Source organism: Muscardinus avellanarius, assembly GCF_963383645.1.
Source record: "Muscardinus avellanarius genome assembly, chromosome: 3".
NCBI lineage: Eukaryota > Metazoa > Chordata > Mammalia > Rodentia > Gliridae > Muscardinus > Muscardinus avellanarius.
Window position 1 is genome coordinate 90425025 of NC_137788.1, and position 25956 is coordinate 90450980.

Here is a 25956-nt window from a genome sequence, read left to right on the forward strand (position 1 = left end):
ATTTTTATTTGCAAAGTTCCTGACATAAAGAGTAGAACTATTGTCCATTTAATTTTTATAATTTAAGATTAAAAGTTTTCAAAGTAATTTTATGATGATATGATTATAAATTTGATTTACCTTCACCTTTTGAAGAATAAAATCATTACCTATTTTACTGGCAAAGTTGCACCTAATGACTCATTCTTTTTTGTATATGATAGGAAAATAGTGTTTCATTGTAAAAGCTGGAACTGAGTTAGTCGGCCAGAAGTGAACCTCTAATTGTTTCCAAATGCCTATTTTTGGGGTTTGGATACAGCTCTAATTCTTAGCTCAGTTAGCTCAGTTAGGAATTTGCAAACTTTGTCTTTTTCTACATATCCTTTCATTATGGCTAGATAGACCCATGCTAAAATTTATTTTATGATTCTCTATTACTATACTTAATCTGAAAAATGTGGACACAAACTCCTGAGCTAAACACAATTTTAAAAGGCAAAAACTAGAGTTTCTCCAGGTTTCTTTTACATTTCTATGACTTTGAAATTATTATAGAAGTTGCCCTTGGTTCTAAATTGCTATCACCATGTAATTAAGCAAGTACTTTTTTCCCTACCACAATTTTATGACCTACTAACAGTACCTACAGCTGAAATTCTTACATTATTTTAAAACTGCTATTGAAGAAAATTAGTGTGATATATCCATATGCTTTGGGACATGCTTGCTGCTGTTGAAAAGAAAATTTTATTTAACTTCTACTTAAGAAGGCAGCTATTCCAAATATCAAACAGAAGCCACTTCAGTAAGATCAGTTGACTCTTCCTTTACAAATATACTCTCAAATTTATTACCCCTGCTTTGCACCTTTTTCCCATAGTCTTATTTCTGGATATTGCTATGTTTATTTCAAGTAACGTTCTACTTGCTTTTTGATATGTGTATAGTTTATTGATACTCTTTCCTCTCAAACAACAGCTCCATTAAACAAATATCTATTGAATACCTGCTCGGTGCAGAGCAATGGATCGTCTATAGCAGGGGCATAAAGAATGAGGGACAAAGAATGGGAGGCGGCTTATGGCATGATTTAAATGAAGGAAGAACAGAAATATATTATTTGAGTTTCTTAAAATTCACAAATATTGCTACTCCGTATGAACTTACCTCTTTGAAAATCATCATTTTTGAGAGCAGATATACGCAGAAAACATTTTTTTGGATTTTCAGCCAGCTGTCTCAGATCAAACTCATAGGACCCAATCTTCACGTATTTTTAAAGAAAGTGCCCAGTGTTGTATTTTTCTGACGTAGACTATACCTATCTTTTATATTTAGGTCAAGGAGCTTTAGTCTAATTACCAAAGGAATGCCTCTATCTTTTAATGATAGAGAAAGTAAGAGAAAAGAACCGTGGTTCACATCTCACAGTGAGGTATTGATGAAGCTGAGGCCTGGACTCAGGTTTCTTGACTCTTATGAGAACATCCTCACCAAATCATTTCCGCCTGGCCAATGCCTTCTGCCATCTCAGAAATGGGAGAATTAAGTCTAGTCCCATTATCTGTGCAAGCCTTTACCTTGTTTAATTACAGAGGAAAGGTCAACTATCAAATGGACTCAAAAACTGAACTCCATGGCTTTGCCTTTATACATAAAAAGGAAAAATATTTTGACTCACTTAGATCTACTTAAAAAATGAAAGGTCAAGCCTCACTCAAGAAGTGAAACACAGATTGTTCTAATATTCTTTCTCTATAGTGAAATTCTCAAATATAAGTATATTAAAGTGGCAATAAAGGAAAGGTTTGAGATTAAAAAAATAAAAAATATGCTCTCAAAGGAGCCTGGGGGAAGCTTACCAGGTGCTATGTGCATGTATGTTACTATTGTTTTGAACTACATTATAATGCAGACTACAGTGCACCAATAAAAGTAAATAAGACAAATGCACTCTCAATCTTATTTTCTTATATTACAGTGTCTAATGTTTAGTTATTTTAAAATAAATATTTGAACCATTGATCTCCAAATCCTTAATAAGGTATTATCAATTACCATGTAACATCTTTTTTTTCCCCCTGGTGGTACCTCCAGGCCACACTCCCAGACCTATTTTATATTTTATTTGGAAACAGGGTCTCTTACACCAGCGCGGCTGGCTTCGAACCTGCGCCATCCTCCTGTCTCTGCCTCCCAAGCGCGGGGATCACAAGCGTGCGCCACCACGCCCGGCTACCATGTAACATCTTAACCAATTCTAGAACCTCAAACTAAGGGCTTCATTTAAAGTAAAATTTAGGAGAAAAAGTGAAGCCCTAGATCCCTTTCTAGAAGTAGAAGACTTTGGGAAGCAGTACTCATGAAATATACACATTAGAAAGCAGACTGAATTTGGATAACTCTATAGCTGGTGGTTCTGGTGACTCAGGAAGAGATTAGGACTATATGGGAATACTCAATGTTTTCAGGCTGATCTTGCTGGGTAGTATAGATTGGACTCACCATCGCTTATTATATTTTAGCTTCTTGGAGGAAACATTAAACTAAGGGTTTTTTTTGTTTTTGTTTTTGTTTTTTGTAGTACTAGGGGTGGAACCCAGAGGCTTTCTACCTCCGGGCTATACTCCTAGACCTATTTTTATATTTTATTTGGAAATAGGGTCTCACTAAGTTGCTGAGAGCCTCACTCAGTAGCTGAGGCTGGCTTCGAACCCGTGCGATCCTCCTGTCTCAGCCTCCCAAGCGCGGGGATTACAAGCGTGCGCCACCACGCCCGGCTAATCTAAGGGTTCTAAAACAGTAACGGTTTTTAAAATTGCATGCAAAAAGACATTTCATGTCTGTTGCATGAGTGAGTTCTCTGCCCATTCTGTGTGTCTTCTGTTACAGTCAAGTCCATTTCCTTTTCTGCTCTTTTATTTGTAAAAGAGCATGTAAAAGTTGTCAACATTATCATAAAGAAAACTGTTCACCAAAAGCTCATTTGAGCTCATATGTGCTCTCTTCTAAATGGTGGGGCCTAAATCAGTGTCTGTTGCCTGATTTCCATCGCCCTCTTTATAGACCTTTTTTTTAAAGTTATGGATTTCTTTGAAGTATTGTGTATTTTTTTATTTCCCATACTTAGCACATGGTAGGCATATAATAAATATTTGTTGATCTGAACTTCTTTTCAAAAGTGAACTTGACGTCAAAAAACCTGGTCTGTTGTAGCTCTTCTGCTCACAAGCTGTGTTCTTTGGCAAGTTACTTTGGTGCTCTAGGCCTCTTATTCTGAAACAGCTAGGTCTTAACATATGAGAACTGGCTTCGAGGTACTGGGAGATTGAAGAGAGGTAGACATCCAGGGGACTCACTAACTGACAGAAACTTGGTCTCAAGTGGCAGCAAGACCATTTGGATCCCTACACTTTGAGTGTAGAAAATGATATATTTGTGAATAAGTTCACAGTCACTTTATTCTGGCTAGAAGGTACCTGGTTTATCTTTTTTTCTTTGTGAAACAGGGTCTCCCTAAATTGTTGAGAGTCTTGCTTAGTTACTGAGGCTGGCCATGAATCTGTGCTATCCTTGTCTCAGCCTCCCAAGTACTAGGATTACTGCCATGCACCACCACACTGGGCAATACCTGGTATAACTTAAAATAGGATCAGAGAGTCATATGCATCTCTGGAAGCAGGGTCTGATTGTGTTGTAAAGGTCTGATGTGTTGTAAAGCAACACATTTGACTCTAATGGTTTTATCTGTTTATGCTTTGCTGGGAAACTCTTTAGGAAAAACCAGCTGGAGTTACTCAGGGGTAGTCACAGTGGTTATGACTCAAGATGGCTTCACTCATGTCAAATTGTATTCATACAACTTTAGAATAAGATCCCATCTGGTTCTAGAAAATCTGATGCTAACTATATAAGAGGTGCTTGATAATAGCTTGCTTTATATTGATTAATACAATTAATTTGTGGCATAACTTAAGTAGCATAGAGTAAATGGGTTTTCCAACTATTTCTTTTTTTAATTTTTTATTGGTGCAATAGTCATGCATCTTAATGGGGTACAAGATGGTGGAGGCACACATGCACATATCACCCAATTAGCCCTACCCAACTCCTTCCCCATTCCCTCCCCCTCCCTCCTTCTCATGTTTGGCTTAGTGATTGATGTTGATATGTTTATTAAAATATATCACGTCAGCTGGGCATGGTGGCGCATACTTGTAATCCCTGCGCTTAGGAGGCGGAGACAGGAGGACTGCATAGGTTTGAAGTCAGACGCACTGGCTTAAGAGACCCTGCTTCAAAAAAAAAAAAAGTATAAAATAAGTCTGGGAGTGGTAGCCCGGAGGTAGAAGGGCTTCCAGGAACCCCAGTACCACCAAAAATTAATTAATTAATTAAAATAAAATGCATCATGTCCATTAGAGAATTTCCCTTTTCCCCTCTCCCATCTTCTCAGGTCGACTTATATTTGCTCATCTGTAGTATCTCCTTCGTCATCTAGAGTTCCTCCTATGATCGATTTTCTCTCCCTAGCTTCTTAATATTAGGGAGAGCATCCAATTTCTTATTTTTTGTGCCTGACTGATATCACTTTAGCATAATGTCCTCCAGTTCCATCCATTTCCCTGTAAATGATGTAATCGTTTTTTTCTTTATGACTGAGTAGAATTCCATTGTGTACATATCCTATAGTTTTGTAATTCATTCATCAGTTGATGGGTATCTTGGCTGGTTCCATAGTTTGGCAATGGTGAATTGTGCAGCTATGAATATAGATACACATGCATTAGTTTGGTAGTTTTTTTCCCATTCTTTTGGGTAGATACCCAGAAGTGGTATTGCTGGATCATATGATAAGTTCGTTTTCATTCTTCTGAGGATCCTCCATATTGTTTTCCAAAGTAGTTGCAATAATTTACAATCCCACCAATAGTGTATTAGAGTTCCCACTTCTCCACATCCTCACTAGCATTTGTTTTTGTTTTGAATGATTGCCATTCTATTTGGAGTTAGGTGAAGTCTCAGAGTACTTATGTTTCAGTTGGTGATCCTGCCTTTTCTTGGTGTGTAAAACCTTTTTATTTCCAAATACATTTTTTCCTAGTATTCCTTGTTTTTCTAGTATTCTACTCTTTGAGACATATGCTAAAATAGATGCCTTGTGGCATCTAATTATTCTTGGCTCTTAAATCACTATCTGACTAAAGAATATTTTTACTTAAACATAACTGAAACTCCTTTCCACATTGAGCTTGTCATCTTCATACTGTCATCGCTCTATACTTTTAGTAATTGAAGTTTGTCATGGTTCTCACTATGTCTTTCACTATATCTAACTAGACACGTTATTTTTCTTATAATCCTCCAGTTGTCTATTTCATAGTTATATAAGTACTTTTCATTGTTTGTATACCTAAAGTAAAGAAACAGACTTCTAATTTCTTCATGCATTCTTTCTTTTTTCTTTAATCCAGATTCAAAAATACTTGATATCTGTGTGTCTTTTATTCATTCAGCCAACAATTATAATGGGCCTCCTTTGTGACTAGCACTGTAGTAGGCCTTCTTGGGAATATGATAATGAGGAAGATAAACATTTTCTCTGTTTTTTTTTTTTTTTCCTAGCAGTGCTGAGGATTGAACCCAGGGCTTCACACATGCTAGGCAAGCACTAGTTACACCCCAGCCCTTACTTTTACCTTAGATAATAGCTTAATGATCACATGAAAAATTTGGACCAATGAGTGGTGCATTCTTTTTTCTGATTGTTATTCTGGTAAATGTTAGTCTGTTCTACTGTAGGGAAATATATTACTACTGTCTTGCAGAATGAGATTTTCAGAATGTGGTTTTAATAAGTTTGTTGTCTTTTGTTTAGTGTTATTCCTCTTCTAAGAGATTCTGTTGGAATATTAATGCAAAGAACTCCTCCGTCATTGGAAAATACTCTGCCTCAGTGCTATCAGAGGGTAAGTTTCAGAGCTCCCAAACGGTTTGGTCTTATGTTGTTTCCAAATTGTTAGGGTTTTCAACTTTTATAAATATGGGTAGCATGTGTGTATAATTTAGTATTTCTTCCAAGATTGAATGCTGACCATGAATGCCATTTGCACAAACCAGAATAAAATCATTGGAAAATATTGAACTTTACTAAGAAAATGTGGTAGAAATTGCCCTCCTCTAGAAATTAAGCAGTTCTTTTAAAATATAGAAAAAGAATAGCAGATGAAATAAATACGTATTCGACATTTACTCTAGCTCCTGCTCCATACCAGATACACTTCTGAGACATTGGGGATGCAGTGGTCAGCAAGACAGACATTGTTGCAATTCTTATGGGGCTTACATTGCAAATTAGTGGGGAAACACAGGTGCTGGACAATAAGATGATCAGTAAAAAATATTCAATAATCATTATAAAAGAAATAAAAAAAGCCGGGCGTGGTGGCGCACGCTTATAATCCCCGCGCTTGGGAGGCAGAGACAGGAGGATCGCGCAGGTTCGAAGCCAGCCGCGCGCTGGCTTAGGAGACCCTGTTTCCAAATAAAAATAGGTCTGGGAGTGTAGCCTGGAGGTAGAAGGGCTTCCAGCAACCCCAGTACCACCAAAATAAATAAATAAATAAAAGAAGAAATAAAATGAAGTGATGTGGTCAACATGGATGGCTACATTAAATTCACTGAGGAGCTCATACTCAAGGAAACTGAAACCTTGGTGCCAAGGTTAGCCAGCCACATCACAGTCCTGAAGAGAATGTCCAGGCAAAACACTAATGTGACAGTGCCTGGTTGGAAGTAATTTACTGAATTTGAAGAAGGGGGGGCATTGTGGTGAAAGCATAATAAATAAAGGAAAGAATGGCTCAAAAGCTTTTGAGAGAAAACAGACTGGATTATACAGGGGTTTTGGTCATACTGGGCGGCTCAGACTTAATCCTGATTCAGTGGAAAACATTGGAAAGCTTTGAGGCATCGGGGATATCATAAATCTTTTAATTTTAAAAGACCATTCTGGCCGGGTGTGGTGGCGCACACTTGTAATCCCAGCATTCGGGAGGCTGAGACCGGAGGATCGCGGTTCGCGGACAGCCTCGGCTACTTAGTGAGGCCCTCTGCAACTCAGTGAGACCCGGTTTCAAAATAAAGAATAAAAAATAGGGCAGGGGGTATAGGTCAGAAGTCAAATACCCCTGGGTTCCATCTCCAGACCCCGAAAAAAAAAAAAAAATTCTGTCTGTGTAAAGAATGAATTCTGGGAGAGTGAAAGCAAAGGAAACTAGCTATGAGGTGCTTGTCACTTAAGTAGGGGGAGATGTTGGCTTAGACAAGTCATATTGGTAAGGGTAAAGATAAGTACGTTTGGAGTATTTTTGGAGGTGGATTATCTTCATGAAGGGGAGGATAGTATTGACTCACAGGGTGGTTGCTGGTAATTCTACTTGTTGAGACTAAGTACATGTTTGAGGATGGAAAATCCTATCAAATCAAGAGCTCTGAGATGTTAAAATTAAAATGCCCATTATATTTCTAGGGAGTTAGGTATGTTAATTAGGTAGCAAATCTGGAGTTTGAAAACAGATGGGGACTAAAGAGTTTAAGTCATTAATACATAAATAGCATCTAAAATATTAAGATTGCATGAGATTACTTTGGGAGTTTTGTTCTTAGTTCTACTTTCACTCCAGATTTAGAGCATAAGTAGAAAAGCCAGAAAGGGAAGTGGTTAGTAAGGAAGCTGGAGAATCAGAAGATAGGGGTGTCTCAGCGTTGAGGAAGGAGAAAGTGATAAACTGCTGACTATTTCTGTGCAGGTCATATAAAGTAGGAACAAAGAAGTGACCCATGTCTGACCTCATGAGCATCATTACTGATGTTGATAAGAGCAATTTATTGTGCTGGAAAGAAGAGCATGATTAGAGTAGATTAAGAAGAAAATGAATAGGGGAGGTAGAGACAGTGGTTACAAACAGTAGCTGATTTTTTAAAATTTTCATTTCATTTAAATAGTCACTTGTGTCTAGTGATTTTTGTATCACACAGCACAATCCTAAAACGTGTGTGTTACTGATGGGGTAGTCCATTGAGAAGAAGAAATTGATGATGAAGGACATTATTGAAGGAATAAGGTTCTTGAGCTGGTGAGAGGGTAGAACCCAGATCCCAATGGAAGGATTAACTGTAGCCTGGAGCAGCGGTGGTACCTGAGGAAGGCAGAAAGTGCCGACACTGATGACAGGAGGGACCTGCTAGACTTGGTGGTATAGAATAAGGAATTGTCTCTGTTGTCTCTATTTCCTCTATGAGGTAAAGGTAGTATCATCCTATAAGGAGATTGGAAGGCTACAGGAGAATGAAGACAATATAAAATAGTTTTTTGAGATAGGGAGAAGAAAATGTTGCTTATTTAAAATTTATTGTTCAGATTTTAAGGCAGTATCAGCCAGTGTCATTGTGGAAGAGAGAGGGCCATTAAAGCCAGTTTCCGTAGGAATTATTCCTTAGCATGTATTTTAGGACCCTTGTGAGAATTTACTAGGGATGCTTTTTCTATTGGAGGAAATTTATTTAGTTTTGTTGTCGGTTCATAACAGTGAGCTACTCCTTAAGGACACAATTTTACAAAAATATGGAGGGATATTAGGTTGAAACTGCTGTTTCATCAGTCCTAATAGAGGAACAGAAAATTTACTTTGAACTCTTTCTCCAAGAAAAGGAGTTTTTTATTGTTGTTGTTTTTGTTTGTTTGTTTGTTTGTTTGTTTGTTTTTGCAGTACTGGGGATGGAATCCAGGGATATTCTACCTCCGAGCAACACCCCCAGCCTTATTTTTGTTTCTTTATTGTGAAACAAGGCTAGAATTAGATCAGTTAAGAAGCTTTTATAACAGTCTAGATTAGAGACAGTGCTGGGCTATGTTTGAACTTGACTGATCCCACTGGAGGACTTGGTGAGAATTGTATTTTTCCCAGTTGAATTGTATATTCATATATTGATACGTTCAGTATTATTCATAGAATTCCTGTTGTATTCAGAGGATTTCCACTTATGGTTTCTTAAATCTGTTGTATTTGTAGTTGTCTCCCCTTTCATTTTGTTTAATTGTATCTTCTTTTACCTTTATCAGAAGTTGTATTTCCAGTGGGTTTTGGCCAAAAAACTTAGTTGTATGTTTTTGCCATGAAAAACTTAGGCCATTGGAAATATCCCTAATAAGAGACATCCTCCTCCCCCTCTTTTGGGGTTGTCATATGATTTTGGGAAGGGTATGTGCTGGCATTGGTTTCAGGAGACCCAGAGATCCAAAGCTTCTGTAGGTCATTAGATAGACACACTGTGAAGAATTGTCTTGTTCAGTATACATACTATTGAGAAATATTCCTCTAGCTTATTAATTTTTTAAAGGACTAATTCTTTGTATTATGAATTCTGTCATTTTCTAAATCTCTATATCATTGGTTTCTGTTCTTTATTTTTTCTCTTTCTTTGGGCTTACTTTATTATTCTTTTTCTAGCTTCTAAGTTCATATGTATGTATGTATGTATGTATTTAGTACTGGGAATTAAACCCAGATGCAGTCTACAGTTCTACCTCTGAGTGACACCAGCAGCTCCTATTTTTATTTTTTATTTTGAAGTCTCTCACTAAGCCTCAAACCTCTGGTCCTCCTGTCTTAGTCTCTCAAGTACTGGGATCTCGGGCATGCACCACGTGCCACCAGCTAGCTCACTTGTATTCATACTTTTCCTTGATCAGTGTATTTGAAACTCTAAGTTTCCCTCTAGGTACTTTGAGTTGTACCATACAAATTTTGATAATGTGTTCATTCTTCCCAAATACCGCTTAGGGTGTTATCTGGCAGATCCAGAGTACTCCACTGATTTTAGTCAATTCAGACATCTTCCTCTTCCTCTTCAACTAGAGGGTGTGAGCCATGCTTACTAACATATTGCCTAGTAATATCAGTGGAGGGCCACTGAGGTCACTTTGGATAATAAGCCCTCTCTGCCCTTTTTACTTTAGGTGCAGCAGTTGCAAGGAGTCTACAGTTTACAAGACCAGCACTTCTGGACTCTGTGTTCTGATGTTTATGTGGGGACCTTGAAGTTAGTAGTAGCACCTGATGCTGATGCCAGGTGGATTTTAAGCCAAACACATAACATTTTCACTCAGGTAAGACTTTCCTATTAAATTTTACGGGTCTTAAAATGTACATACTAGTTTTTAAAATGTTTACTACCTAACATGGTAAATATTTGGGCTACTAAACTATAAGGGAAGCATAAAACTACTTTTTTTCTCCAGAGTCAAATGTAGGAGAGCTTTATTTTAGTTAATACTCTGAAGGACGATTGTTTCAGTTTACTCCTTGTTGTACTGATTTGATTTCCTTCCAAAAGAATTCTCCTTTGATGCACTCTCCTTACGAGACCTATTAGATGCTATTTGAAGCCAGATTTCTAAAATAGCATTGGGAATAAAAATGATACTTTGTTGGTAGCATTAGCCAAAATCAGTTAACTTTTTTTTAAGCATTATAGTTACCTTCTATATGATTTAATAGCTCAATATGCTATTGGATTTTTTTTTTTTTTTTGTGGTACTGGGGGTGGAACCCAGGGGCTTTCTACCTCCGGGCTATACTCCCAGACCCATTTTATATTTTATTTGGAAACAGGGTCTCACTAGGTTGCTGAGAGCCTCACTAAGTAGCTGAGGCTGGCTTCCTGTGCAATCCTCCTGTCTCAGCCTCTCAAGCATGGGGATTACAAGCGTGCGCCACCACGCCTGGCTGAATTTTTCTTAATTTAGATGAAGAAATTATCCAAAATGCTTGGGACCAACCAGAAATATTACAGGTTCCATAGTGTTTTGAATTTGGGAATGTTTGCATAGACTTTACCAGTTTAGCATCCCTACTCTGAAAATCTGAAACCCAAAATATACCAAAAATCTAAATTTTTTCCTTTTTCATACTTTTATTGGCATTATAATCTGACATCATAAATGTTTGAGTGTCACATTGGCTTAAATATGAATGTGGATTGTATAATAGTTCACATAATTGTATAGGTGTCAAATTTCTTGGGTATGGCAATGATATTGTGGTTACAGATATTTCAGCAAAAAATAAAATAGACTATAGATAAGTATATATGTACAAAGATAAATATGATGAAATGTTAACAATTGGTGAATATAGGTTAGAGTACTTAGTGTACCATTGTTTTTTAATTTAAATTTCTTCAAGATAAAAAGTTGAAATATAAAACCTCTAGGTTTCTTCGTTGCCTTTAGGATAAAGCCCAAACTTCTGGCATGGCTCAGTTGACTTTTCAGATCTCTCTCCTGCTTTTCATTGCCTTGTGCTCTATACTTGAAACCCACCAGACAGTTCACTTTCCTGTGTGGACAAAAACCTTGCTCCAAATTAATGTTCTTAATCACTTGTGTGACTCTTTCTGAAGCCTTAAAGAACCCTATAGCAAAATTACTTAAAAGTCTTACCCTGTTCATAGTCATCTATTTCTTTTTCTTATTCATCTTTAGATTAGGCAACAGAATATAATATGCAGTTTAGTTAAATTCATAACATTAGCATAAATTAATCTTTCTCTCTAATAAAGGGACACATATGGATTAAGTCTTTGGAAATAAATTAATGATGTAATCTTATGTGTAATTAGGATTTACTGTAATCCTAATCCTTTATGCAATTAAGACTTACTCTACTGCACAGCAATATATGGGTACCTATTTAATCCAGAATTTTAACAGCTAGGTCTCAGTCTCTCTCCCCTCTCCCCTCTCCCCTCTCCCCTTTCCCCTCTCTCCTCTCTCCTCTATTTTTGTGCTACTGTGGTTTGAATCCAGAGGTGTTCTACCTCTGAGCTATTAACCCCCACTCCCAGCCCTTTTTATTTTTTGTTTTGAAACAGGGTCTCACTAGGTTACTGAGAGTTTTGCTAAGTTGTTGAGGATGTAACTGAACCTATGATCCTCCTGTCTCAGCCTCCAAAGTACTGGGATTATAGGAGCGTGCCACAACAGCTAGGTCTCTTACTTAGTAAACGTGTTACATCTATGTTTGTATTGTTAAGACTTGCATAATGAAGCATGTGAAACTCTCACAGTCAGTTCTTCCCATGCCTTCCCCATGTTTCAGGGGCAAAAGGAGAATAAGGCAAGCAGTACTCTGTCTCTTTACTGCTTTTTCCAGATCATTTTGTTCTCCTTTCCCCGCATTTCTTCCTAGTTATACTGTGCACTTCTGTCCCCTTAGTGTGGGCTTCCACTGACCTCTAGGACACCTGTACTCTCCAATGACTCCCCAGCACTGAGTCATAATGCTCCCTCTAAAAGAGGAGTGCACTTCCTGGGTTGAGAAGTAGTGCCAGCAGCTAGCTGTCTGCACTTAGGAACTGCTGAAGTTGCATTGAAGTAGGTAGAGGGAGGTTCTTCTGGTAACCTTAGAATTTTGGCTTTTAAAATCACTGAAGTTGAAAGTTTATTCAGCTGCTCCTTTGGTTTCAGAAACTGCAATTGGCCCATGAATATTTTAAGCCATGAAACATATGAGCTATCAACCAGGAATTGATGAAATGAAAAATTTATCTTTTGTGGCTAGTATTTGAACAGAAAAGGAAAGTAGGGTATTAAGAAGATAACTTAAACACTTTCTGTTTGTTTATATTAAGCTGGCCAATATCATGTGTTAGTTTTTTAATAGCATATTTCACAGTTTTAATTATAACCCTAAAAATTAAAATATATTTTGTTAGAAATAATGTTTGAAGAAAGCATATGGAAGAAAAAATTTAAATAGTTTTGAAGAGGCCAGGCATGGTGGCACACACTTATAATCCCAGCATTCAGGAAACTGAGACAGGAAGACTGCGCAGGTTCGAAGCCAGCCTCAACTACTTAGTGAGGCCCTTTGCAACTCAGTGAGACCCTGTTTCAAAATAAAGAATAAAAAATAGGGCTGGGGGTATAGCTCAGAGGTAGAATGCCCCTGGGTTCCATCCCCAGTACTGCAGGAAAAAAAATAGTATGTATGTATGTATGTATGTATGTATGTATGTATATACATACACATATATGTTTAATTTTTTATATATATACGATCTATACATATATATACTATTTTTTTAAGAAAAATCTTGAATATGCTTGAGGTTCATTATCCTCCTCTGTTCCACAAAGTACAAAAGACAGTCAAGCCTAGTGCATACTATTTACTCCCTGCGGGAACTTCTACCTCATCTCTTCCAGTTTTCACTCTTCTGCCTTTCACTGTTACGTCTGTTAATTCTTAAGCCCCCAGCTTCCTGCTTCAGCTTTTTGTACTGTTTTCTCTGGCCTCAAAATAGATGTTAACACTGATACCCAGGAAGGAACCAAAGGGCCTCCTCACAAACCCAACCGGGAGTGCTCCTAAGTCCCAGAAGCCCCCCGCCCCCACTCTGCTGTGTTCCTGATCCTTTCCTGTCTCTGGCTCTGACCTCACCACTGGGTTCTGAGCCTGAGAACAGCAAGTGGAGGTCTCCACCCCCTTCAGGTGGATGGCTGTTTCTCCACACTTTCTCTCCCCTCTCTTTTTGGAAGGAGCTTTACTCTTTTATAGGTATTGATTCTGCTTGCCTGTTTTGAAAACCTTTCCCCAACCCTCTTTCTCTGTCTTCTTCATTGTATGTACTTGTAGTCTAGAACTCAGCCTACTCAGGAGGTAGGAATTTAATCATACACAGGTTTTTATCCCTAAGTTTATAGTTTCTAGTTGTAGATATGGCTTAGGTGTTCATTGGTTAGTTGATGGTAGAGAAATAATAGCAGCAGTTAGCTTCTTCTATTGAGGGCCTACCTCAGTAAAAGTACCACACACTGATTGGAACCTGACATCTTAATCCTCAAAAGACAATTTCCAGAAAAAGAAATTCAGATCCATGTTACCATTCTTGACTTAAACTTAGTTGCATTCACTCACCTTTTTACTAATTCTGAAGTGTTTGAAAGCAATAGTTTTCCAAGACTTATTTACAGAGCTAAAGACTTAATAATATATGTTTAGTTAAAAACTAAAATAGAAGATTTCTATGAAATTGATTAGTAGAGAATACAAGTTAACCAATAATTTTCTATAGTCATTTCTGTTTATTTTTATTTTTTTTTTTTACTTCTTCTTTCTTCTGCTTTGGACAACAACAAATATTTATTGAAGATATTCTAAACCTGTGGCACCAGGTTAACTTTTTCTTTTTTTTTTTTTAGGAGCTTAGAAGCATTCAAAGTGGTTAGCTGTCTTTGCCATTCAAAAAATAACGACTGAAGTAGTTTATTATTCTCAGGACACATAATGAGTGCTGTATGATTTTCACATTGTAAGGACAACCGCTCAGCCAACCTCTGGCTCTTGGAGTTTTTCTAGTGGTCAAACATTAGATGGGGCCAAGTACTTTCATATAATCTGTCATGGCGTTGTGGTGTGAACAGATGAGAGGATACCTAGTTTGTATTCATGGAGCAGGTGACTTGCAATAGGATTCATTGGCAGTTCTATATTTCTCTTTACTTTGAAGGAAATTGAAAAAGGGAAATGGGAAGCTTGAGAACTTGAAGCTTTCCCCATTGGGACAGATGAATGAAGCAAAAAATTTTTTTTCCTTTTTTTTTTTTTTGCTATGGGCCTGAGCTTTTGTTGAAAGCTGTAGCCCCTCAGGGATTGATATCAGCTTGAGTAATTAACTCATGATTATGCAAAGTTAATTTACCTAGCCCCTTTGTTTTTCTTCTTTCTTTTTTATTGCCTTAGGCTACTTCATTTCTTATTACCATCTTCATTGTATTAAGGCCAGGGATACAGAAAATGGTGACACAATAAAGGAGCTCAACTTATTCTGCCTATTTTCTTTCTTCAACAATTTTATTAAAAGAGAAAATGTATTAAGACAATTTATTTGGGCAATAGTTGATTTCTTTTAAGATTAGCTATAAAATTTTACAAAATAGTGTCTAAGTCGAGTTATTTCAGGAGCCATCTGGATTGAATAAGTCAAATCATATAATTGTGATTGATCAGAATAATTTGCAGTTGCTTTTATAGCATATGAAATTCTTTCTCTTACATTTACACATAATCCTCATAATGGTGCCTGCTATATAGCAAGAATTTATTAAAAATTGTTTGGAGGCTGAGACAGGAGGATTGCGGTTTGTGGACAGCCTCAGCTACTTAGTGAAGCCTTCTGCAATTTAGTGAGATGCTGTTTCAAAATAAAGAATAAAAAATAGGGCTGGGGCATGTAACTCAGGCTTAGAATGCCCTATGGTTCCATCCCCATTACCGAAAGAAAAAAAAAAAAAAAAAAAAACGGTTAAAGTGGGAATGGTGGCACATCCTTATAATCATAGTACTCTGGAGGCTGAGATAGAAGGATTGTAGTTTCGAAGACATCTTTAGCAACTTAGCAAGACCTTGTTTCCAAACAAAAATAAAATAAAATAGGATTGGGGGTATGGTCCAGAGGCAGAAGGTCCCTCAGTTCAACCCCCAATACCACAGAAACAAACAAAAAACCTTGTTAAATATTGGATGGATATGTAACAGTTCTGTGAGGTAAGTAGTGTTGGTATTTTTTTTTTTATTGGTGCACTGTATTCATACATCATATTGGGATACAAACTTTTGTAGACATACATGCACACATCGCCCAGTCAGCCCCCACCCGATCCCCACCCCATTCTCTCCCCATCCCTCCCTCCCATGCTTGGCTTAGTGGTTGACATCTAGTATTATAGCAATTTATCCAAAATTAAAAATGGTAATCTCACATAACAGTTTCATTTGTCTGATACCAAGCTTTTGATGACTTAAAGATAACATTTCAATATTTCTTTTTACTTTCTTTCTTACCAGAGAATATTTTTTTTTCTATTTTTTTTAGGTGAAACTATCATATATTTATATATTTATTTTTCAGAAAAAAAACTCTATCCTAATATGGAATATGGATTCTAGATACCCAAAACGATCTTGAAAAAGAACAAAGCTAGAAGATATATATTTTCTGATTCCAAACCATATAAAGCTACAATAATTGAAACAGTGTAGTACTCTTCTAAAGGCAGATATATAAACCATTGGAGTTAATTAAAAGCCTAGAGCTAAATTCTTCCCTATATTGTCAAGTTATTTTTGACAAGGTTTCCACAAACATTTGGTGGTAGAAATAATAATCTTTTAACTAAATATTGTTGAAACATAATAATTACATGGAAAAGAATAAAGTTGGACCCTTACCTAATCCCATATACAAATATTAACTCAAAATGGATAAAAGACCTAAATATAAATCTTAAGACTATAAACTTTTAGGAGAAAATCTGGGTCATAAAACCTCACAACACTGAAATTGGCAGTGATTTCTTGTATATGATTTCAGTGGCACAGGCAACAGAAGAGTATACAAACTCCCTAAAATATATATATATATATATATATATTGTATATCCAAAGACAATGTAAACAGAGTTAACAGTTACTAATAGAATGGGATAAAATATTTCCAAATGCTATATCTTAAGGTATATTAATATTCCAACTAGAAATCCTAAAAATTAACAACAATAAAGGCAAACAATACCATTTAGAGATAGGTAAAAGAATAACATAAGTAATGAATCTCCACAGATAACCATTCTTAGTTTACTGTTGGATGGAAACTCTTGTTTCTCTGGTTCTGGTGTGTGTTACCTATTTCTTCTTTGTAGTTAATCTCTTTGAGTATTTTCTCTAGTGCTGGTTTTGAAGACAAAAATTCCTTCAGTTTCTGTTTGTCATGGAAGCTTCTTATTTCTCCATCTAATCTGATAGAAAGTTTTGCTGGGTAGGAAATTTTTGGCTGGAAGTTGTTTTCTTTCAGAGTTTGGAATATGTTACTCCAAGCCCTTCTGGCTCTCATGACTTGGTTTGGGCAGTCTGGAGTGATTCTAATTGGCTTGCCTCTGAATGTCACTTGGCCCTTTGTTTTTGTTGCCTTTAAGATTCTCTGCTTGGCTTCCACATTGGTCATTTTGACGATTATGTGGCGTGGGGATCCTCTTCTCCGATCCTGTCTAAAGGGAGTTCTATAAGTTTCCTGGACCTGTGTATCAACCTCTTGCTCTATGTTTAGAAAATTTTCTGCTATTACTTCCTTGAAGAGATTGTTGATCCCTTTGGTTTCACTTTCTTTTCCCTCTTCTATTCCAATTATTCTTAGGTTAGCTCTCTTAAAATGGGCCCATATTTCTTCAATATCAGATTCCTGCTGTCGGATATTTTTTCCTAGATTAGAAACTATGCGTTCATTTTTGGAATGATCATCTTCTAAGAGCGAGATTCTGTTCTCCATGTGGTCTAATCGGTTGTTTGTGCTTTGAATTTACTTCATTAATTGCATCCTTTATCTCTTTTTGGCTCTCTCTGAGTTCTTTTCGAAGCACCTCTATTATTTCTACAGTTATTTTCCTGATTTGATCTTCTAGAAATCTCTGATTTTCTGTTTTATTGGGTTCTGATGTTGTGGGGTTGTGGGCATTCATTGCTCCAGTGTTATTCCTCTTTCCCATGATTTCGGAAGTTTGTGCCTTCTCTGGGTTCTTCCCTTGGGTCACTATGACTTCACTTAAGGTGTTCTGGATCTCGAGTCTGTAGTATCTCAGACCCCACTACTCCTTTACTGGGTTGTATCACAGAGTCTCCGACCCAGGGAGTCGATAGAGGCTGCTTTAGACTATGGGGGGTGCCAGGTTGCACGTTCTCCTATGGTGTGATATCTCTGCCACCGCCCCTCCCCCACTGGGTCAAGTCCCAGGGAGTACAGTACTGGGATTTCTCCTCTGTGGCCCGCAATTTGACTCACTGTTCTTGAGTACGCAGATGTAGCTGTACTCGATTCGGGTGAATTCTCTGCTGCTGCCGCCGGTGGCAATATGGCGTCGCTGCTACACCCTCGGCCTTGAGGCTGGCGTATTTCTTCTTGGTTTTGATTTCTACTCTGAATCCCTGCAGCGTGTGCTGAGCTCAGCCACTGGGAGCTTTAGATGCTCCCTGCGCCGAAAGATCCCGCCTGGCTGTTCTGCAGCGGCTCACCTCGGCTTGCTGTCGCTGTCCGGTGAATTTGCCACTGCCACCGGCAGTATGGCGCTGCTGCCGCGTCCTCGGGCATGAGGCTGGTTATCTCCTCTGTGGCTCTGAGCTCTGTTCTCAGTCCGCTTTCTCTCTGGAGCTTGGTGATTTTTTTGTTTCTCTGGTGATGGTGTTTTCTGGCTATGAAAGGCGCTGATTTTGTGGTAATGGAGATTGTTGTTAGCAGGGCTCTTAAGCCCCGCTTTTCTCGGTCGCCATCTTCCCGGAAGACAGTAGTGTTGGTATTTATCCTCATTGTTTTAAATGCGGAATACTGAAATTTGGTTTTAATTTATAGTTGAAAGATCATACAGATGAAATGGGAGTATGTCTTCTTATTAGGGTTCTTGTCTAGTGGATCTCAATGAAGTCCAAAGGACTAGTAAAGGGTATAGGAATACGAACATTTATTTTAAGTTAGGGAAAAATAGAAGACAAAGCACCTCCCCCCAGGGGGGAGATTCCAGGAAGAAGCGACTTTGAAGCCCATGGAGACTGAGCTTTTCAGCCTTCCTGAAGTTTTCTATCTGTTCTTTTATGATTGGTCAGAATTGGGTTTTGGAGACCAATGACTTTTGTACAGTTTTAATCCTTAATTTGAATGATTACCTGTGGGCTGGTCAGGTCCCTGATTTTCTAGCGCCCAAGAGTCTCTACCTCCCTGCTCACCTCCCCCAACGTCACAGAAAGGGGGTGCAGATGGCTGCTTTAATCTTTTCTATTCCCAGGTCCTCTTCTCTGCCTCACAGATACTAAATTCTGTCATTTTTCTGCCGCATGCCTCTTAACCAAGGAGAAGAAGGTACTAGTAAATGTCCTTTTAGTTAGTTTGATTCACAGTTTTGACTTACCATAGGAAGGCTTTTTTGCTGGGAAGTTCTAGGGTCTACTTAGCTTTTTATTTCATTAGAGTAGATCCCAACTCTGCTCAAGCATTTGTCATTGTTGCTCAGAGCCCTCCCATCTGAATGCCAGGGGGGAAAAAGCCATTCTAGAAAGCAGTGTTTTAAGGAGCCCAGAAATTACTGTAAAAAGGGAGTGTTGATAGCTTTTTTCCCCTGCTCTTTTTTTTTCTAACTTATTTGCAGTATTCCAGTTTACCTTTCATTCTAAAGTACTAAAAGGAAAAAACTTGCTTATGACTGATTTGTTTTAATTTTAAAAAATCATTTTGGGCTTGACATGGCAATGAAGATAAGATGAGAACCAACACTAAGAAAGTTACAGACCTTAAAACTTAAAGGCCACAGGCCTGAGAAGAGCTGGGGAAAAATATTATCCTCTTGTGTAGATGCACAGTATTGTCCAGATGAGGAAGACCAGAGAGGACAGACCCTGTTTCCGGTCTGGAGGCCCAGGGGGCATCTAGGGTAAGGAGGGCAAGTAGGTAAGGAGACTGAAACGCTGGAAGCCTTTCACTCCTCTGTGCCAAGCCTTGTCTTTTCTCCATAGCGTTACCATCCAAAATCCTATCATGGGCAACACGATAACTTCTGTGGGTTCTTTACTTCCATGGCGAAAAGAATTTCAACACCCGCCAGTCAGATAAAGGCGTAGGTTTTAATATAAGCAATAAAGATACATTCTGGGGGAAACGGTCATCTCCAGAGCATGGGCGCTGCTGCAGGGAGAGAAGCAAGAGCTTCAAAAGCTGCCTCAGAGCTGCCCCAAATGGCCCCCAAGTCACGCAATGGCAAAGAACTCTTTAGAGCTATATTTTTTATCATTTAAGAGCCCTCTAGAGAGGGAAACTGGTAATACAGATGAGACAGGGGACAATTTAGAGGGCAGTATTCTACATTAGTGAGTTCCTATCCAAAATTAAAGAGAGGAGTCACAATGTAAAATAATTAGCCAGTAGATGGTTATGCTTATTAAAGGTGCACATTGATCCTTTATTATGGCAAGATTTAAATTGGAGCGATTTGATTTTAATAGTTAACCAGACAAGCATTGTGGCGTCCTCCAACGGAAATGTAAATGTGTAACCTCATTTTTCTATTATCACTTGGACCAGGCATATGACTAGCAGCTTTTTTGTTTTTTAAGTGATTTTGTACCTTACAAAGGTGATTTGTTTCCAGTGTAATTTTCTATTGATTTATGATTTTAAAAAGAACAATCATTCTCCAGAGGCAGGAAAGACAAATAATTCTGCTTTCAAAAAGAAATTGAGGCTGGGCGTGGGGGCGCACGCTTTTAATCCCAGCATTTGGGAGGCAGAGACCGGAGGATTGCAGTTCATGGACAGTCTCAGCTACTTGGCGAGGCCCCTTACAACTCAGTGAGAACCCTATTTCAAAAAATATGAAGACTAAAAAATAAGACTAGGGGTGTAGCTCGGAGGTAGAATGCCCCTGGGTTCCATCCCCAGTATCGCACAAAAAAAGAAAGAAAATGAGATTTATTTTTCTCTTGCTTTTTTTTTTTTTAATGTGGAGTCTGTTAATGGCATCATTTTCTAATTTTATTTTATTTATTTTACTTTTCAGGTTGGAGTGAGACAGCTTTATGTACAGATTGACTTTGCAGCTATGTAGTGAATGAAAAGAAATTAAGTTTATTTGTTTTTACCAAATTTTCTGATACTGTACAATCCAAAACATTGTACACAGCTCTTTGAGGTAGAGATATCATCACTGTAACTCCCCAGCACCTGTGGACCAGGTAGGCTCTGCCCTTTGTGCTCTGCGGGAGTTCACAGCTAAGGGACCCCAGCTAAGAGCATTGAGTCGCTCCCGGGCTATGGTCTTTTCCTTTGTGCTCTTCACTCTGAGCCACTCTGATTTCTGAGGCTTCTGATTTTGGTTTGGGGTGTGGGTTTTTCCTTCTTCCCCCGCCCGGTGGGGGGTCATGCTGAATGCCCTGCCATGTCCCCTCGGTCCATCCAGTGAGAAATTCAGATGGGGGCCTCCGGTCATCTGGAACATCTTCACTGAAGCTGCTGGAAACCACTGCTTTTATTCCCACAAAACCAGTGTTATTTAAAAAGAAATGGAAATCTGTTTTATATGTAATGTCACAGTTGTTGACGTTCTTCAGTATAATCATATGTTTGTAAAATTGTTTGTACCTTGCAAACTTAAGAACCAAACCATATTGGGTTTTCAAAGTGCCTTTGTATCAGAAAATGTATTTGCCAGCATAGAAATGTACCATCAAAGGTCATGTATTATTTTTAATGGATATTCTATAATCTGTTTAAAACAAGACTCGTGCTAGTAAAGTATACAGATTGCCTTTTGTGTACTTCCAGCATAGGTTTAGATATGCCAAAAGTTTCTTTTTGTTTTATCTCATCAAAAAATAAAAGGTATTTTGCTTTTTAAAACAGATTCAGTGATCATATTAAATGACTGTAGACTGTGTTTTCAAAACTTTGCAAATGTATTTATTACAGAGAAAATTGTTTGACATAAACCATCTGCTAAATTCCAAATTTTATAAAAGCTCTTTGTCTAGGATACATATAGCTCTCCTTGCTATTTCTGTGGACTTTATTAATGTTTGGAAAAGTTAATGTAGACCGAAAGCAGAAGTGGTTGTGAAAGCATTGTTATAGCATTATTTTGCATTTTCATTTGTCAAATGCTAAGTCATACAATTTGTTTTTTGTTTAAGCTCTGCACAAATATGACTGCTTTCAGGAGTCCTATAATAGCATTTGATTGAGTTTGAACCATTAAAGGTACAAAGCAAATGTGATGTGGAACTCTTCCTAACACAGGTATCTTAAAAGTAAAAAAAAAAAAAATGATTTTCTAGGTTCTTGTATATTTGAATAATAAAATTGCAATTTGAGATGACAAGTGCTTGAACACTCTACTAAGCATTCTCTGTGTTTTATGAAGAGATTCTGGTTTGGATGAACATTTCTCATTGTACTTTTTTATTAAAACATATTCCTTTTAACTTTAAAAAATTGAAATTTTGGGGGGAAAAACGTGGCAGAGTGAAAATGATGAGAGATAAGAATATAGCTTAATAATAAGCACTTTCTCAGTAAGGTGGCAGAAGTTTTACATATGTTTTAGAGTATCTTCTACTTTGAGCTAAAATTTATGAATTATTCAATATTAGGGAAACCACTACTTTCTTCATGCTTTTCTAAACTGCTGCAGATTGCTGTGAACTGTCATTTAAAATGTGTCCGTTTACTACGAGGCAGTTCCAAAGCTAAAAATTCCTGAAGTAGATTGTGTTTAATTGAAACAGTTATCAAGGCCCTTCAGAAGGAAGAGTACAAAAGGAAATGTCTTAATACTTGTGTTGCTCTTTCATTACAAATGTAAGTAGTCATTTGGAAGTTGGAACCATTAGCAAGTCTGGTAGAATTCTGGGATAGTCTGTGGGTTTTGGCATATTATAGAAAATGACATGTCTAGATAGGGGCAGAGATTTTGGATGTATGCCTTTACAAACTAATTATGTGTAACTATACTGACATTTCACATATGGAGATAATTGCAGTTTTTTAGTTTACCAGTGCGTTTGGAAGACCTGCGTTGAGTCTGCCTTTCATTGAGCCTTGCAATCCAAAAGTGCAATTTTTGTCAAAATATGTATCACTATTTACTGTACCCTCAATGCACAAATATGGCAATTTCCTTTGATAAGTGTTTGATGTGCAACTCTAATTTTACACTTGTTATAAAGAACTGCCAGCTCAGATTATTGAGCAGGTTGGCGTTAACATTTATGCTTTAATTATGTATCGGTATATTTGTGTATAGAGCAGAAAAAATAGTGTGAGAAAAGGCAACTTTTTAAAATAGGGAATACTTTCTTATTAGTGGCCTTGGCACAGATGTATTACTGACGTAGGTAATTTCACTAAGAAATTTTACCTGTTCATTTATAAAGTAAATTTAGAATGTCCCTAACATTGGGCTAACTCCTGCAAAACAAAACAAAAACTGTCTGTATCTGAGTGTAAATTTGCCAGTATTTTTAAAACCAAAATATTCTCTGGAAAACAAATTTGTATTACTCAGGGAACGGTTACCTTGCCTGGTAAGCTTCCCTAAATATAGAAATATGTAGAGAGAAATTTATCTGTGTAAGGTGTGTGTGTGTGTGTGTGTGTGTGTGTGTGTGTGTGTGTGTGTGTGTGTGTGTGTGTTTTAACCCATCGTATTACTCAAGATGAAGGGCTACGTATACACAAGTTCCTCAGTTTGGAAACTCCCTGTGCATCATGGAGAAGGACGGTGTCTAGTTTATCTGAGGTTAGGTAGTATGTCTTATGCTGCCATTTGTACATTCTTCGGTAGTGAAGGCATAAGAAAGTGGTGACATATGTTATTGGCATTGTGATTTCTCTGATATCTGGAATGTGTTAGCATTCTTCAAAGCCTACACATAGACACCAGTAACCAAAATCCTGTGATTTTTGTGCACCACTGTAAAGCAGCTAAATTAATCCAGAAAACAGTTGAACAGAATTCTGTAGTGTTTTTACCTACTATATAGAATAAGCAGTTTTTATAAGTACTAATATGGTATCACTCTTCTATATAATGCTGGGATTTAAGAATAACAATATTATCTTGTTTAATGTAGAATTTTCCAGTCTAAGCGAGGACAGTGCTTAGAAGCAGCCTGGTTCTACCTCTCATTATAAAGATGAGAAAATTGAAGCCCAGAAAAGCTGTCAAGGTACAGAGATAATTAGTGGCAAAGCCAAGACTAGAATTTAGTTCTTTGGGCTCCAAGTCAAAAGTTCTTCATTGTGTTGCCTCTCCAGTATATTTGCCTTTCTGTAAATGTGATTGTTTGTAAATAAAGGATATCTGACCAACATTTTTGGTACATTAAGGCATTTTATAAATGGAATTTTGTCTCATTTTTCATATTTAATTACAAACTTTATATTATTTCCATAATATTCTTTGTGGAAGATGCGTACTTTTTTTGTTTTGTTTTTACTTTTATACTCTTGTGAAACCAATTCCTGAATTAAAAATAAAAAAGACATCTGTACAAGGGATACTTGTGAGTGAAGTTTTCTAGTAAGTATCCAACTTCCAGCTTAAGGATTGTTTAGTTTCCTCATGTTTTGTTGCTATTGTATCAACTGGTACTTTTTAGAAGCCAGGTAAATTCACAGGTCAGATCCTTTCAGTCTTGACACCTTGCTTTTCAGTCACTGGAGAGCTTTTTAATTTTAAAATTCTCAGAGCTATATAAAATTCTCAGAGATATGTTGTATTGAACATACCTTTTAATTTAGAAGAGTAAAGTGTGAAGTCTTATCAGAACTCCAAATGTTAAATCACTACTTCCAGCATTGCCTTGGGAGAGTGGCAGTCTTGTTTTTTTTTTTTTTGTTGTTTTTTTGTTTTTAACAACACTTACCATTTTTAAAACAAACTATTTTCAACTTCACAAGAAACGTCAAAATCTTATTTCTTGAAGAACATTCATTAAGACTATGCAGGCTGAAAGGAGTTTTATCAGTGGGAGATTGTTTGAAGACCCGATCCCCAGAAGCCTTAGTGATTCAGATCTGCCACAGAATCCAGACAGACTCAAAGATAATGAAAAATTATATGTCGAAAAAGTGGAGAAAAACAGAGTAGTTCTATTTAAAGGACAAAATGGGAGTCTTTTTGATGTAGGCATCTTTGGTTTATGTTTAAATATTTCCTAACTGCAAATCACACAGAAAGTAGGGGTAGAGAATAACCCATTTTTTAGGTGCCCAGGCACTTAGTGATCTTTCTCATGTCACATTTCATCCTCACGTTTCTATATAGAATTAATTTTGCATGACTTGATTATTAGCAAAGCATTTTCAAGTTATTATAACATGAAGAAAGAATTCATAGCTCCTTGTAGACGAGGAAGCTGTGTGGAGAGAATCTAAGTGACCCGCCTAGGGGAGAGCCAGTGGTTGAGCAGACTTGAAATCCAGTACAAGGTTTTCAAGATCCAAGGAGTTGCAGCAGATCTAAACAGACTCACCTGGAAAACCATGAACAATTATATGAAAAAATGAGCATGGGGGAACAATTGTTATAGTTATTTAGACTCGTTCCTTCTTTCTCTGTTCTCTCATGCTTATTTCCTACCTTTGTCATTGAATCTAAGACTGTGCAGGCTAAAATAAGTAATCATAACTACTTAACCACTTCTAAGACCATTAAAAAGAAAGCTGTATTGGCATTCACATACAAATTGCATACGGGACTGACTCAAAAGATAATGCTCTCTGTGCTAATGAAAGGAACTCAACAGAACTTAACTTCTTTTATTAGGGAATCGTCTTCCATGAAATACAGATAATTTTGTGCTTCAATAAAAAGATGTGTAAGAAAGCTGGGCTTGGCAGCATACGCTTGTAATCCCAGTACTTGGGAGGTTAAAACAGGAGGATCGCAGGTTCGTGGCCAGCCCTAGCTACTTAGTGAGGCCCTCTGCAACTTAGTGAGATTCTGTTTCAAAATAAAAAATAAGAGGGCTGGGGTATACCTCAGGTGAAATGCCCCTGGGTTCAATCCCCAGTCTCACACACACACAGAAAAAAAATGGTGATTTATGCATTCCATTTTATAAATACCCTTTCAAAAAACTAAAGATTGAGCCGGGCGTGGTGGCGCATGCTTGTAATCCCAGCATTTGGGAGGCTGAGACCGTAGGATTGCGGTTCGCGGACAGCCTCAGCTACTTAGTGAGGCCCTCTGCAACTCAGTGAGACCTGGTTTTAAAAAAAAAAAAAATAGGGCAGGGGGTGTAGCTCGGAGGTCAAATGCCCCTGGGTTCCATCCCCAGACCCGCAAAAAAAAAAAAAAAAAAAAAAAAAATT

At 37.5% G+C, this 25956-nt stretch overlaps 1 protein-coding gene across 1 annotated transcript in view; it reads left to right on the plus strand.

Moving 5' to 3' along the window:
- The window catches only part of SLC30A7 (solute carrier family 30 member 7), a gene marked incomplete at both ends in the record, with an annotated part of 83646 nt that extends 62957 nt beyond the window's left edge, over positions 1-20689 (plus strand). The window contains 3 exons of the mRNA XM_080691826.1: positions 5861-5951; positions 10004-10153; positions 20642-20689. Of these exons, the coding sequence (XP_080547952.1) occupies positions 5861-5951; positions 10004-10153; positions 20642-20689 (289 nt within the window). The remainder of the gene's footprint in view (positions 1-5860; positions 5952-10003; positions 10154-20641) is intronic.
- Positions 20690-25956: the final 5267 nt, after the last annotated feature.